Below are 15,804 nucleotides of genomic sequence, written 5' to 3' on the forward strand. Positions count from 1 at the left end.
GTCCGTCGTCTCAAACCAGGGATGTTCTATATTGGTGCTTTAACCCCGTCAGAAATCGGTGTAGCTCAAGTGAAGCCCCTCATTTTTATTTGATATTCCAAAATATATTTATAAGTTTTCTTCTCAGCCCCCTTTGTACTGGTCAAGCCCCCCTTTCGCCCCGGGAGATCATAAATCCCGGAGGTAAGGTACAAATGTTGACAATTTGGCCAGCATTTGCATAAAAGTGATTCATTATAACATTGACAGCTGTGAGAATAAACGAAAACAATACATATTGTTTTTATTTGTGGCGAAAAGCAAAAGTTTGCAAACGTGTCGACTGGGCGCGGCGGCCCCAAAAAGCAAAACAGTGGGCTGGCAGCGCTTTAAACCACGTGGCTTGATTCGCGCGCCTTCATTGGCCCGCCGACCTGCCAATACGGCGGGTCGAGGGCGTGTCCGCAGACACTACCAGTGCCACCAGTCTTCCAGAGCAGCCAAAAGACGAAGAGGAGAGGGGCGCAAAATGTCTTCGGTTCCCGACGGCAAGAAGCTGGTCCGCAGCCCGAGCGGCCTTCGCATGGTGGCCGAGAATGGAGCCTTCAACAGTCCCTTCTGTATGGAGGAACCCACATGGGTGCCCGACAAAGACGTGAGGCTAAATCGAGGCTTTTTTACCTACCCTGAAGCTGCTGTAAAACCAGCCAGCATGTTGTAGATTATGCGTTTCCGTTGAAAGTTTGCAAAATAAAACGTGCGCATTTTCGCTATATCCGAGCAAAACCTCCAATTTAATTAAAACACAAGTACTTGAGTCGCTTGTAATGTTTAACAAACGCTTTGTTTGAGTTGTATAATCAAAGCCTTTGAACAACTTTGGTGGCGGATAAAGCGAAACTCTTATTTTGAATTGTTTGAGAAACATCCGGCTTGGCCAGTGCGAAATTCGGTCAATTTAACGGGACTTGTTCGGCAGTAGGCTAAGCTAACAAAACTAAATAAAAGCTTGTTGATTCCCGAAATAAAACTTCCACCCGCCCCATTTAATATTTTGTGTAGTTCCGATGACAAAGAGGGGCTTGTTTGTTGTGACGTAACTGCTTTGTTGTCTTGGCAAAGCTGCTAATTGTGTTTGTTATACGCGCTAAAGACAAACGCGCCATAAAGTGACAGTCAAGTTAATGATTACCAATTGAATCAAGTTTATAAATATATATACACACACATACGCACGTGCACACACACAATGACTTTAATGTCACAAACGCTCAGCTGTCCGTCACGTTCTCTTCCTGTATTAAGTTTACATGTGCAATTACGGACCTGTGGGTCAAAATTAGACCTAAACGTTGATATATGTGTATATGTATGTATGTTTTTTTTTTTTAAATCGATCAGCATTCAACCAAAAAAAAAGATACATTTCTCTGGAGTTTCCATTGTATAGTTTAAAACCCACAAAAAACTTAAAAGCTTATTTGTGATGTTGTGTTGGTTGTTTATTGACTAGCAGGAACATGAACAGATTTCACTTCTTTTTATTTTTGCCAGCATGTTATGTAACCACTTCCTGTTTTCCCTCCTTAGTGCCAAAAATGTATGCGGTGCGAGACCAAGTTTGCTTTCATAAAGCGCAAGGTCAGTTTTTTTTTTGTTTTGTTTTTTCTGCCATGTCACCAAACCTTCCCAACATGTCGCCTGCCTAAACGGTCTTGACCCCCGCGCAGCACCACTGTCGGCGTTGCGGCCGCTGCTTCTGCGACAAGTGCTGCAGCCAGAAGGTGGCGCTGCCGCGCATGAGCTTCGTGGACCCAGTGCGGCAGTGCTCCCAATGCAGCCTGCTGTCGCAAAAGGAAAGCGACTTCTACGAAAAGCAAATCAAAGTGCTCGTGGCAGGTGAGCGTCACGCGCGCTAGCTAGCGCCTCTCATGGAAGGTGTTGCGCGACAGTGGAACATTATTTGTGCTTGGATTGAGAAAAGTAAGAGCACACCTGCCTTAGACAGGGTTATTCGAGTTAACGAAAACTAACAAAAAAAATAAAATAAAATTTCCTTAACGAAAATGCTTCTTTTTTTTTCAACAACTGAAATGTCCTTCATTTTAGTCTTTGGTAATTAATTTAATAGATTTTACCATAGTGTTTATTAAATATTGCGCACAAGCAGAGGCGGCAAATCCAGGTCCAGAAAGTAAAAACCCTGTCACAGTTTGGCTTTAACCCCAGGTGCTAGCTAGCTAGCTAGCTCCCATGGTGCTAGGGAGCTAGCTAGCGAGCATCAATGGCTAAAGCCAACCTGTGGCAGGGTTTTTACTCTCTGGACCTAAATTTGCCACCTCTGCGCACAAATAATAATAATTTTTTTTTAAACTAATACTGAAACTAACTAAAACTAAACTATAACCAAGCATTTTTTTTCAATAACTAAAACTAATACAAACTAACAGAACCACCCTGAGAACTAATTACCACTAACTTAAAAAACAAAATTCTAAATGAAATAAAAACGGACTAAAATGAAAATTCCCAAACTATAATAACGCTGGTCCTAGATGGGACGCATGTTTTGTCTTTGATGGATTCGGGATCAAATTAAAAAATGGCGGTGATATTATCACTGTAAATCTGACGCGTTACTTTTTCTTCGAGTTTGGCGTGCTAGCACACGTCCCAACTGTCATTGGCTAAAATATCAGACTGTTGACCCCTAGTGGCTATGAGCAGTATGACATCATTGTCTAGTCTTGTCGATCATCTAAGTTAGCCAAAGAAAAAGGTTTCAACATTTTTGTTAGGACTGAGAAACAGAATGTCACGTTTTCCCATGAAAAATGGTGCGACTATTAAACACGGTAAAAACGATGTGATTATTTTATTTTTTTTTGTGTGTGTGTGAATGTACAGGAAGTCCCTTCGTGGTCACTCGGGACACGTCAGACAAGTGTGCAACCATGACCTCTCGTCTCTCCAACAACCACAGGTCAACGAGAACAAATATTTACATGTTATTCTGCACCAAAATTGTTTTGTTTTGCTTACAGTTGTTACACATTTATAAAATAGAAATATTCAGAACAGTTTTTTGTTTTCATGTCAACATTTATCGCAATTTGCCGTATTCTACATTTGGAAATTCCCTCAATCAACTCAATTCTGTTGTTCACAATCGCAAAATATCATTGTACAGCAAAGACGTTTGTAAGAAGGAAAGAAAGTCATTCTATCATGAAATGGAACTTCCGAGTTTGTGTGGCTGTTTGTGGCATGCACGGTTTGGCCACCAGGGCGGCGTGCAATGCATGAACTGCTGAGAAAGAGAGAGGATCAAGAATACATGCCTGCTCACATGCTGCCCTCTCCACTTGTCAGGTTCCTGTTCCTGGACGGCGAAAACAACTTTGAGGTGGAGTTGACTCGCATCACCACCATACAGGTCCTGACAGACACGACCAATCACACAGGTGAGGGACCGGCGCTCCTTTCACACGTTTGCACATTTCCCCTCGTTGTAGACGGTCTGTGTGAAATCCAAATGTTGGGCTCGGGTCTCTGTTGGAAAGGGCCTCCAAGAGTTTGACGAGCGGTCGCTTGAACACTTGTTGTGATTTTCAGCTTGTCCGAATAATTTTGAAAACCCGTTTGTCGTTCGTTGCCTTCTCGTAGCATCTCGTCTTTTGTCTCACGTTTGTGTGTGACCAATCGCACCCCACCAGGCGACCACTCATTGTTCTCTCCATTGGGTGTCCACTTCTATCTGTCTTCATTCGGCGTCCACTCACTTTTACATCCCCAACAAGCGACCACTCCCTTTTGCTACATCCCCTCATGGTGTCCAGTACTCACTTTGGTGTTTGTTGGGCGTCCACTCACTTTTACATCCCCCACCAGGCAGCGTATTCACACTTGCACTTCTTCTCACTTGTGCTGCTTTGACTGGTCCCGTCGGATCGGGTTTGTCCTTCTTGGGATGTCAGAGAATGAGCTGGACGCTGGCGACGACCTGCTGGACGCTGGTTGTGCCTGCAAAGGTTAGCGCCACTCGCCGTCCGTCTTTGGGGCTGCAACAGACTTCTTAGCCACCGCTTATGTTTTTGTTTTGGCTTCCAAATAACTTTTGGACCCAAAACACCATTAGCATTAATGCTAAAGCTAAATGTATTTTAACCTTCTTTTTTCGTTGGACTTAAAATGCATGCGAGTGATCCCTCCTGTTTCATTTGAAGATCTTTGTGTCAGCGTTCATTTGAGGTCGTGTCCTGTCCAGTGTTAGCGCTAAGGCTAAGCATGCATTTTCATGGTGTGTTTTTGTTTTGAAATGCATGAAGTCACGATCAAGATTTTTTTTCTGGCCAGTGTTGGCATTCATTTCAAAAGTGTAGCCTAGTGATTTGTACTGGTACTTTATTTTATTTTTATTTTTTTGCTTGTGGTTTATCTTTTTTTCCCCCACTGTTAGCATTAACGCTAATGTTAGCATCAAAGGCATCAGTGTGAATGGCAAGTAAATTACAACAACGGAACAATAACAAATCACACTTGTTCATGGTTGTTCACTGGTTCATATTGCATTAGTGGAATAAGAGTTAAGCAGCAAAAGCCATCCGTTTTTATCCATCTCAGGGGGCGGCCATTTTGCCCCTTGCTATTGACCGAACATGACATCACAGTTGCTCAGGTCTCAGGTAAAAACAATCACAGCTCATCTTCAGAAAACAGGTGAGCTGTGATTGGCCATTTCCTGAGCAACTGTGATGTCATCTTCAGTCGACAGCAAGTGGCAAAATGGCCGCCCCCTGAGGGGGACAAAATGGCTCAATTTTGCTTCATAACAAATATTCCACAAATGCAAAATTAATCAGAAAGTCATGTTTAGACTTGTGAGGTCACATATAACATATTATTGTCAAGAAATGTTGAAGGTTGACTAACACTTTAAAACAGTAAATTGATCAGGTAAAAACAGTCAAAAAATAAAGATGTCTATGGCATTAACACTAAGGCTAGCCATAGAGCTAAAGCTAATGCCCTGTCATATTTTTGGCCTCCATTCATCAGCAGCATCACTGTCACTTCTTGTGCAGTGTTAGCATTGATGCTAATGCTAAAAGTGTTTCATCCTTGCAGTTTTTTTATGAAAACGCATCTCGACCTTTGTAGCGTCATTAATAGTGACTTCCTGTGTCCTGTTAGCATTGATGCTAATGCTAATTGTCCATTTGTGCTGGTGTGCGTGTGCGCGCGCAGGCACGTCGCCACGTGCGGTCGGCATGCTAGTCCAGTACAAGCCGTCGGGCGACCAGGACGTTAAGCAGCTGCGACTGGACGCCGGCACCAGCGAGGAAGAGAAGAAGGCGGCCGAGTTGTGGCTGCTGGCCATGCACAAGGTCCGGCACCCACATCAATCACGCCTGCGAGCGCTGGCTTGAACATCGCCCTCCTTGCGACCGCTTGTTGTTTGCAGGCCGCCAAGCTGCTCTACGAGTCTCGGGAGCACCAGTGAGTCTTCCTCCGCAGACCAAACCTCGCCGGCAGAAAACCGGACGCCCAAAGAAGATTTTTTTTTTCCCCCGACTCTCCAACGGCCTCCATTTTGTACTCGCCGTGTTTACCTTGTTTTCTACTTCCAGCGTCGGCCATCTTGTCTTAGCGTTTGTCGTACGGAGCTCAGAAGAAGGCTGATGACGTCATTTTGTGGCAAATGTCGTCCTGGAGGTGTTTGTACCTTTTACAGTGTTGGTCTTCCTTGCCTTTGTGATTTGGACCTCAGGGGTCTTCAATGGGCCCCCTTGACTTGGAGTTTGGGAACAAAAAGGTCCGTTTTTCGAGGGATTGATCAAGATGATGATGATGATTGTGCCTCAGGTTGGAATGTTACGAGTTAGGTTCAGGTTCATCCAGACGAGGATGCTAGGATTGGGTTTGGGACTCCTGTGGGCGGGGCTTCCGTTGGTAAAGAAGGTTAGCGGTTGGAACTGGGCTTCAGTTCGAGTGTAGCTTGGCGGGGGCCCACTTAGCGCACCGCTTGGTATTTTAAGCCCACATTTTTCATTTTAATTCATACATTTGATGTTTTGACGCAAATGCGGGGGTCCGGGGTGGTGCTGTTAAATAACTCACTGGCTGGGAACCTCAAATTTGAGCAAGTACATTGAACATTTGAAAATAATGATTGATGAATTTTTCAAACACACATTGTATTAATAATCATTGTTTTAATTGTCAAATATTTTGCAAATGTCATGCGCGTTTTTGGTTTCTTCTGCCTACCTCCTCATCTATGAATGACATGCAGAGTCTATGTATCCATTTTCCAAATCAAAAGTGGCCCGTGTAGTCCAGGGGGTTCGAGTTCAGGGTCAGACTTGTTAAAGGCTACTTGACTAATTCTGCCATTTTCAGCAGTATAGAGTTCATATTTTGTCTATCATGAATTTGATATGTAATTATTTTTCATGTACGATTAACCCCTTTTAAAAAGGCCTTTTGCACTTGCTGTCGACTGAAAATGACGTCACACGTGGCGGTGACATCCAATCACGGCCCAGATTCCTAAAAAAAAAAATAATGACCTTATGCAATTCATATTATTGACAAACCATTAAACCTTTTACTGCTGAAAATTGCCAAATTAATAAAGCATCCCTTTTACGGGTTCGGCAAAAGTGTCCTGGTCAGAAAGTTTGGTCCGAGAAGTCCGATCCATTTTGCCGACATCCAGGCTGACGGCTGATTGTCTTCTGAGAAGATGACGCACGCGCTTGACCTTTTATAAGAAGGACGTCGACAAAGAGCACAAATCCAAGCAGATGAAGGACAACTCGTCACTTGATTGGATCAAGTGGGGGTGACAAAAACGTCTCGCAGCTTTTTAACACTACTGCTAAAGTATTTTTCTATGCTCAATTGCCTAAAAGTTGAATGACGTCACTGAACAAGCGTGTGTGAATGTGTGTTGTGTGCACTTGAAGGGTGCCGGCAATTCAGTGCATTTGTACGCCAGCGCTTCATTTATTGACAGCAATTGGGAATAAAAAGTATTTCTCACTTGGCTTCTTCATTGCGCCATTACATAAGCATTTGTTAAACAATGACCAAAAATACTTGATAATGTGAATTAAGGAAATTCTTGGCCATTTTTTTATTGATCTTTTTGATAACACAAAAAATGCCCGTATGGTAATATTAATTTGGACATGAAAATGAAATGTTAATGAAAATATTCTGGACAATATTTCGTTGCTTGTGCAAATATTTATGACAGTATTAACACAAATGTTTAAGAAAGTTGACGTTTTGATGCAGACGAGGTGTGTTTATATAAACGTTGAACGATTTAAGTTTTTAAAAAAAAAACTCATGCCTGTTTATTAAAATTTATATTTTCATGATCATAAAAAAATTGACGTGAGTAAGGAGGTCAATAATTTGAAATCAATTTTAGTATGTACAGTATTTTTAAAAAACGTTCGGGGAGGCCAATATTTCTGACGTAATGCTTTGCAATTGAGAAGGCGCGTGCGTGACTAATGTGAGGTTCCGGTGCGGCCCACGAGTCACGCGGACCTCACATGAATACTTAAAAAAAACACACACACACACACACAACATACCAAATAAATGCTCCAAACTCTGTTGAAATTGTTTTTGGGTGGCTGAGGCCATTGAAATGCAACTTGAACTGACTTGAGCACCCCTCCACTGTCAACTTAGTTGGTATCGTCCGAGCGTGCATTCACGTGCACACGTGTATTGGGAGTGTGGCTTTTTGTGTGTGTGTGTGCCCCCCATGCAAAATTGTTAAGCGCAGTACTACTTTTCAACTGTAAATACACGCACGCGTGGAGAAGGGGACGCAAACACCCCCACGCACACAACGTGTTTTGAGGGGAGGGGGTCGGGCGAGCACGCGCACGTCACTCATCCACGCCGGATTTCAGGTACGTATACGTGCACGCGCGGGCACGTGTGTAGTATCCACCGGCTTGAGCTAGCTTCCAGCACGCTACATTACGATTCCGATGTAAGTGTCCTCGTGGGACAGTTTTCTTTTTCCTCCAATTCTTTTTTCTTTTTTGGGCGTGTAGTTGAAGTGACGCGTGGCCGGAGTGCGAGCAGCGGACGCCGCCGGTGCCACGTAGCTAGCCGGCTAAACCAGGTACGTCCACAATTGTCACTTTTGCCGCCGTTCGTCCATGTTTGCGCGCTTAACTCCGCTTTAAAGACGATTTGGGTTGAACTTTAATTCTGTCTAAATGTCTTTAATGCGCTGTCACGGGGAAGCCGACGTGACGTCAACACGTAGGGAGGAAGTTTCAAAGCGTGAACGAATGAACGACAGCTATCAAGTTAGCGTTGTCTTTTATTTATCGGGTTAATACCACCTCAAATATATATACTTTTTTTTTTTTGCCCTTCTGGCACCACTATAATAACTCATATCAACATACATGCGCAGTACTAGTAGGCCCAAATTAATCCAAAAAGTTTTTATTCCTAAAAAGTGCTTTAGATATCATTGTTAAGCCACTAAATTTGAACATAAACGCTGCCTTAAATCCAGGGGAAAAAGCAACCAAAAACAAGATCAAATGTACTAACAATAAACATATTGCACTAAAAAGTATCATATTTATGCATTCTTGACTCATCCAAGTGTAAAAACAAGATTAGCCGTTCCATTGTTTACAATTCAAGGTAAAACCAATGAAATAGGGGAAAGCACATGGTTCACTTCACTTCTGTTCACTCGTTGAGGCTTCGACACGAGAATCACCAGAAAAGCCAAAGAAAAAGTGAAACCTCCTCGAATGCTCGCTGAATTGAGCTTTCGTGAGCTATGCGGACATTTCGCTTGTTTTTCGTTACACGTCTTTCCTGAAAAAGGTCTGCCACTTTGGAGCCTTTTTTAATGTTGACTTTAATTGAAACAAAAAATACATTTTTATAAAAAAAAAAAAAAGCTTCCTGTGTTAATTGTGAACGGTGCCAGAGCGGCCAAGATGAGCCCGACGTGCAAGAACTGCGGGAGTTCCGACGTGGACGTGGATCATGCACGTGGAGACGCCGTCTGCATGACCTGCGGCTCCGTGCTGGAGGACAACATCATCGTCTCTGAGGTGGAATTTGTCGAGTCGGGAGGAGGCGGGTCGCTCGCCGTCGGCCAGTTTGTGTCATCGGAAGGTCAGAACTCCCAACAATGAAAGAAAAAAGCGTCATCTTGGTGTTTGCCATCACATGCTCGTATTACCTTCCAGGAAACCACAACGTCTGCAAAATGTTTTTTAAATGTTCTAGAAAAGCCATTCTAGAACCCAAACTTTTTTGAGTAGAAATACATCAAGACTAGGACATAAATAAAGAAGGATCTATATGATTTTTGAGTGACACTTGGGGTGTTCTAGAAAATAAACAGACGTAGAACAATTCCATGATGTCTAGAAATAGTTTTTTTTATTCCTGAAGGAAGTCCCTCGGAGGTAAACGAGAAGTTCTATAAGGTCAACTTAAATGACTTGGAGGACAAACAAGATGTCTAGAAAGTAAAACTTGAGATCTAGAAAATAAGCATGAGTAAGTTCTACAAGGTAAAATACAAGCAAACAAAAGTCTCATCACCATTTGGTTTGTCTCGTTGGAAGCTTAGCATACTCCAAAAAAACAAAACAAAAAGTTCTCTTGCAGAACCTCAGACCACTGCAAATGTTCTAGGGGATAATCACATGGAAAAGAAACGAACATGAGAAGTTCTAGAACGCTTTCACAAGGTTAACTAGACGGTCATTCCATGGGATATGATTGATAAACAAGTTCTAGAAAATCGGCACGTTATGTTCTAGCAGGTAAACACAAGACGTTCTAAAACACCAGCAGTTCTAGACCTAACAGGAGAGGTTGTATAAGCGAGACAAGATAAATAATTCATTCTAGAAGCTTAGCACTTTTTTTTTTTTTTTGAAGTTCTAGAATGTAAACAAGAAATGTCCTGGAAGATCAACACTTGAAAACATACTGGGCAAAAATGTCGAAGCTTTTTCATTGGTTAAACAGTTGGGACTTATTGGACAAAATCACTTGGAGAATGTTCTAGAAGATGAGCCAGAAATGTTCCAGACATGTTCTAGAAGGTAAAAAGCCTTGGAAGTTCTTGGAGACCCGAATTTGAGTTCAGGCTTTACTGTATGCAAATGAGCACGCACATAATTATTGATTGATTGACAACCATCATGATCAAGTTAGTCAGATGTTATCTATCTGTCAAGTAGATCTGCTCTTGAACTTTGACCTCCACGTGTCTTGTATGTTGTTGTAGTTCACAGAGTTCCCACAAGAGTGTGCTGTTGCCTTATGATGAGCTCACTCTTGCAGGACCTTGTTTGGTTTGCTGACCCAAATTTGCCTTTTCAGTCATGACGTCATATCATGGCAGAACGTGAACTTCTATCATCCAGTTGTGTGTGTGTGAGTGTAAAAAGTGTTTGAAGGTGTTTGTGTGTGCAGGCGGCGCCAAGCATCCGTCATTTGGAGACGGTCATCTGGCCCACGAGGGAAAAGAGTCGCGAGCGCAGACGCTGTACAGAGGTACAAGTTCACAACTTGTGTTTGTTCTTGTTGTTTTCCACTCGGAACTTTCCTCACATTTCCGATTGGCTGAATGTCGGCCGTCAATATCGACAGGAAAATCGCGGCACATTGAGTGCCACAGTTTGTGTATATTTGGACTTACAAGCCATCACTTGGTCACATTTTTTTGTGTGCGCCAAAATTTGGTTTGAAATTTTGCTCGCGTGAAAGACAAACAAAAATGGAGCCGTTGAAGTCCTGTAATCGATGGCGGCCTTCAAAACAGCAACAAACAAAAAAACAACAGCAAATGAATTAAATACATAAACAAAATGTTTGTTTTTGTGTTTGTCGATTTGCTGTTGAGCATCATTTTTGTTGTTTTGTTGAGCAATATGTGATCGTTTTTTTCATTTGCTCTTGCGTTTGGTTATTTCCTTTTTGTGTTTTGCACTTCCGGGCCACCGTACGAATGCCCTCGCGTGGACAACACATTTATTATTCATTTCGGGGAGGGATGTTTGAATGTCATATGTTGAATGTTGTAAAAGTTGCCCCCCAAAAATGTGCCCGTTTTTGCAATTGAGCTTATGTCAGCCAATTCATCTGAAGAAATACAGAATAAAATCGAACTTAAGAAAATAGAGCAGGTAGTTGGTTCTTATCAATGTGTTGAAGTGAGCCTCTAAGGGGTGTGGCCTAGTGGCTGATATCAGGAATTGCAGTCAAGTTGGATTCCACTGTTGGACCCGTGTTAACGTCTCCTTCATGCTCCTCGTGGGTGTGTTCATGTCCTATTTTCTGATCACCATTTTGGTACCGGAATCGACGTATCTGAAGCCCGCTTGTTTTGGCCCGCAACACAAAACCAAAACATCGTCCAAGCGACGGCGAGTGGAGTTGAGTTGGGGGTTCGGGCACGGCTTGTGAAATGCGGCAAATTTGTGTTTGCAGCCAAGCAGCACATCGGCGTTTTGGGCCACCAGCTTCAGCTGAACCAGCATTGCCTGGACACGGCCTTCAACTTCTACAAGATGGCGCTGGCCAAGCACCTGACCTTCGGACGCAAGTCGGCGCACGTCATGGCCGCCTGCATCTACCTGGTGTGTCGCACCGAGGGAACGCCGCGTATCCTTTCGCTGGCGCCGTCGTCGTCGTCGCCTGCCGTTAGCGACACGCTCGGGTGGAACGTCACATTCGGTCATTCTGTCATGTGCCACTAGAGGGAGCTACTGCAACGCACTTTGAGAACCACTCGTCGAGAAGGTCAAATGCTCAAGTTATTGTTGAGGGGGAAAACCACGTGACACATCGTAGAACAAAAACATTCCAAGTCTAGAATACGAACACAAGATGTCAGAAAATTGGTCTAGAAGGCAACCTCTTGATGTACTGAAAGATATGGACTTGATGTGTTCTAGAAGCTAAAAGCTGACATTTTAGAGGTCAAATATTTGAGATGTTGAACCGTTTGAGGCGTTCTAGACCATCAGTCGACACTTCTCGACGTGAAGTTCTAGAAGATAAACACATGAGGAGGGCTGCACGCTAACCAGTTTGACTTGTTCTAGAGCCTCCACACTTCTAGAAGTTAAATGCATGATTAAGGAGCTCTATGATGTTCAGTTTGAGGCGTTCTACAAGACAACCTATTGAGAGGTTCTGGAAGATAACGGAAGTCAAATATTTGGGACGTGCTAGCAGAGTGACGGTTTGAGAATGTAAATAGGTTGAATTGTTCTTGACTTGAGATGTTCTGGATATTCTAGAAGCAAAATCTATGAGACGTAGTCGGCCAAAAGTTTGACACATTCTGGAAACTGAACACTTGACCTTCTAGAGCTCCTCGTGTATTGAACTTGTATGATATAAACACGTTGTGGTTCTGGACAACCTACCGAGAGGTTTTGGATGAGAACTACTTTGATTGGTTCTAGAAGGCAATACGATTGATCTACTAGAGTATTTGATGCGCTAACTCCTTCAGATGTTCCAGAAATCTTCGTGTCCAAAAGCTTGTGTCATTTTATCGGCTAAAGAACCCGTTTTAGAAGATGTTGTCCTCTTTTTTTATATCGATTGCTCCAAATGTGAAGTTGTTCTTTGGTGTTTTATCATTTTGCGTTGCTGACTTAACGCTTGCGGCGCAGACATGTTGTTGGACCTCAGCGACATCGTCCAGGTACGTCCACCGCTCTCGCCACGTGTTGACGTCTGACGCATGTCGGGACTTGGCATGAGTCGACCTTTGCAGGCAGCGTGCGTGCGCGCGTGCGTGCGCGCGAGTGCATTCTGAGGCCCAGCTGCTGCTGGGAGTGGGCGGGGCTATTTTTACACAAGCAGCTGTCCTGGTGGAGCTCCTCCCACCCAACACGCCCACTAGTGGCATGCGTGTGTGCGTGCGTGCGAGCGTCATCCGTCTGGGATGACGATCAGTGACGCGGTTGAAAGGGCGAACCCGCAGACTGCACATCTTTACTCGGCTGTTAGTCAAGTTGAAGTCATGGCAATCTATCCCGTGTCACTTCCTGTTTGTCACACTCTGTTCCGTGCTTGTGCTACTTCTTGTGTTACTTTTTGTGCGACCGTGTTCCTCTACGCGGTACTTTGTGTCTTGTACTTCCTGTTTGATTCCGCTACTTCCTCTACAACGCTGTGATTTCCTGTCTTACTTCCCGGGCATGTTCCTTTCCGTGTTACTTCCTGTGTTATTTCCATTGTGATTGAGTTACTTCCTGTATGTTACTTCCTGTGCAACTGTTTGTGCCTGCCTTCCCATGTGACGAGTTGACTTATGTGTTACTTGATGCACGACTCATTGTCTTACTTCCTGTTTGCTCGCGTTACATCCTGTTAATGTTTTCTTTGCGAATCTTTTGACTCGCTGCGTTGGCTACCGTGTTACTTCCTGTGTGTCTGTAGCGAGAGAAGGAAATCGTAAACAAGCGTCCAACATTCCAGGCTCGCACGTAAATTCCTGGCTGGAATTCTCTTCCCAGAATAGCGGCGGCCTGCAGAATGTTTGATTGTAGGCGGGGGGACGGGGGGTACGGGAGGGGGGGGTGATGCCGCTCCCCCTTCGCCGGAGGGGAGTTGCAGAGATCGCAGAGGTTCGCGACCCTCGCTGCCTTCTGTCCGCACGTCATTGTGGCGGCTGCTGGCAAAGGAAGTCAAAAGGACGACTCGTGTCTTTGTCATGCGGCCTTTCACTTCCAGACAGACCCGGCTGGGGGGGGGGGGGGGGGTGATGATACAATGAAACATCTGTGACACACACACCTGTCACACACTTTGAATCGAACGCGTGTCGCATCAATAATGTGATTTAAAAAAAATCTGATCTGGTGAAATTGCATGTGCCTACTGACAGGGGGCGCTGAATTCAAATGATGAAGAAATTGAACTCAAATGATTGGACAAGTTCGTATTCGTGCGACGGTGGGGCTGTTTTGGAACGCATGTTATGCCAAGTAAGACAAGGGAGGCGGGTTGTAACTTTTTTTTTTTGTGTGTGTGTGTGTCCAACTTGACAGCCAGTGTGCGGCCCGGGGCGTCGTGCTGGTGCGGCTGCTTTAGAGCGCCTCGTTGTTGTGGCGTGGAAAATTCCTGCAAGGACCCAGTGGGACATATTTCAGCCGCTCGTGGCTTTCAGCGGAGATATTTTGCCAGCTCAAACGTGCACTTATTTTGTAGGCATAAGAAAGATGCTGGACGAAGTCGCATCCATTTTCAAGTGGTAGTTTTGGTCCTTGATGGACAGTTGACGGTTGAGCAGGGCGTGGCTTCGGCACCCTTCAGGCTTGGGAAAAAAATAAAAGTTTTGGAATGCTGACCAGTTTGAATCAGTTGAGTTTTTTTCCCTGGTGAATTTACAATTCATTTGTCTGGGGGGCGATTGATTGGTTTTGTGGACGTTTGTGGAACGCGTGGCTAATAATGACGATAACCATCCAAGCAGAACAAGGAACAAGTTTGTGTCCTTATTTTCAAAGACACTTGAGTGAACGCACACGATCATGAAAGGGAAGCGATCTAGCGTTTGAAATAGCAATATCTGTTTCGGTGATACTAGTAGCATCCATTTTGATCTGGCGTCGTATCGCGATGAAAATCTGCAGTAAACCAATCAAGTTTGACTCTGAACATAATAATTGTGACGTCAATACTGGGGCGAGTGAGCAGATCTTTGTCTTAGCAATGTTAGCATGTTAGCATGTGGTCACGTGAGTAAGAATCATTTTCTCGACGCATCCTGCAAACCACTAGTTTTCGCTCGTCCGTCCTCTTGTTTGCGTTCTTGCGACGAATCGCAAGTGAAGTGTGACGCAAACGTTTGGCTACAGGAAGTTATGCGCTAATGTTTGCGCTAATGTCCCATTATGTGCTAATGTCCTCGTTGTCGTCCTTGCAGGTGAACGTGTACACTTTGGGAAAAACCTTCCTGGCGCTCTCCAGAGACCTTTGCATCAACGCTTCCGCTATAGGTACCGTCCCCTCTTTAACGTCTTCTAATAGCCACAATCAATACGACACGTAGAGCAGGAGGGCCATAAATCACTGGAATGTCCACTCATTGATTTAGGACTCCAATAACATGATTTAGGACATATTACAATGATTTAGGGCACCATTGATGTGTAAATGTATGTGACAATTCCAACAGGATTCTTTTCCTAATGTCATCAATCATTTGGTGGTGATTTAGGACCACTTTATTAAATCTCATGCCATCTAGTACAGACATAATAGATGAGAATTGGGACTTCTGGACTCGCTTGTGTAGTGCAAGAATGTGGTCAAAATATTAGAAACAGCTTTTTGCTGCGGTCGTTGTACGTCACTTACAGTCACAATAATAAACTTTTTTTTTTTTTAAGTTGAACTATGTCAATTTAAGTGGAATAGAATTGATTTAAATCCCATTAATTTGGGAATTGTATTATGCTAATGAGGGACTTTGAAACTACAATGAATTGAATAGGTTGAGAAATTGTGAATTTGTCACATTTCTCCATTCATTTCTGAATGTTCTCATGGAAAATGCGGGACTCTTAGAATTAAAAAAAACAAAAAACATTGAACTTGAGGTTTGAATCATTTGAGAAAATTTCACATCATTTGGGGAATTTTCTGATGAAAAATAATAGGTGGAGAAGAAATAGATTTTGGGGAAAGTACGAATAAATGTACCAATTTTGAAGACAGTTTTTGAAACTGCAGTCGACATTTGTTTTTGGATTGCATAACAATGTGGAAATATGA

General features: G+C 43.6%; 2 protein-coding genes across 7 annotated transcripts in view; both read left to right on the forward strand.

Moving 5' to 3' along the window:
• Positions 1-445: 445 nt before the first annotated feature.
• Positions 446-7,026, forward strand: zfyve21 (zinc finger, FYVE domain containing 21). Of its 3 annotated transcripts, none has more exons than XR_013293956.1 (8): positions 446-634; positions 1,570-1,620; positions 1,710-1,878; positions 2,887-2,962; positions 3,352-3,443; positions 3,871-4,010; positions 5,227-5,366; positions 5,444-7,026. XR_013293956.1 is itself a non-coding variant. In XM_077564481.1 (8 exons), the coding sequence occupies exons 1-8, from the start codon at positions 509-511 to the stop codon at positions 5,480-5,482; spliced, it is 747 nt and encodes a 248-aa protein (XP_077420607.1). In that variant the 5' UTR covers positions 446-508; the 3' UTR covers positions 5,483-7,026. The 3 variants fall into 3 exon arrangements, 2 of the variants coding, with proteins under 2 accessions (XP_077420607.1, XP_077420616.1); XM_077564481.1 differs by having other exon boundaries at positions 3,957-4,010; XM_077564490.1 differs by lacking the exon at positions 3,871-4,010.
• Positions 7,027-7,608: 582 nt separating this feature from the next.
• Positions 7,609-15,804, forward strand: part of brf1a (BRF1 general transcription factor IIIB subunit a) — a 33,894-nt gene continuing 25,698 nt past the window's right edge. Inside the window, exons 1-7 of one of the 4 annotated variants that reach the window (XM_077564517.1) lie at positions 7,609-7,919; positions 8,067-8,137; positions 8,972-9,162; positions 10,480-10,560; positions 11,497-11,670; positions 12,693-12,724; positions 14,954-15,026. In XM_077564517.1, the coding sequence (XP_077420643.1) occupies positions 8,982-9,162; positions 10,480-10,560; positions 11,497-11,670; positions 12,693-12,724; positions 14,954-15,026 (541 nt within the window). In that variant the 5' untranslated portion in view covers positions 7,609-7,919; positions 8,067-8,137; positions 8,972-8,981. The other 3 variants (XM_077564526.1, XM_077564536.1, XM_077564507.1) reach the window with 3 other exon arrangements.

The sequence above is a fragment of the Vanacampus margaritifer genome, chromosome 1 (assembly GCF_051991255.1).
Source record: "Vanacampus margaritifer isolate UIUO_Vmar chromosome 1, RoL_Vmar_1.0, whole genome shotgun sequence".
NCBI lineage: Eukaryota > Metazoa > Chordata > Actinopteri > Syngnathiformes > Syngnathidae > Vanacampus > Vanacampus margaritifer.

What these genes read in the sequence shown, in the direction of transcription:
- zfyve21 (XM_077564481.1), top strand. Translation starts at nt 509, where the DNA reads ATGTCTTCGGTTCCCGACGGCAAGAAGCTGGTCCGCAGCCCGAGCGGC. An exon ending in CATGGGTGCCCGACAAAGAC is followed by an intron (nt 635 to 1,569) that starts GTGAGGCTAAAT and finishes TTCCCTCCTTAG; the next exon opens with TGCCAAAAATGTATGCGGTG. An exon ending in AGACACGACCAATCACACAG is followed by an intron (nt 3,444 to 3,956) that starts GTGAGGGACCGG and finishes TTGGGATGTCAG; the next exon opens with AGAATGAGCTGGACGCTGGC.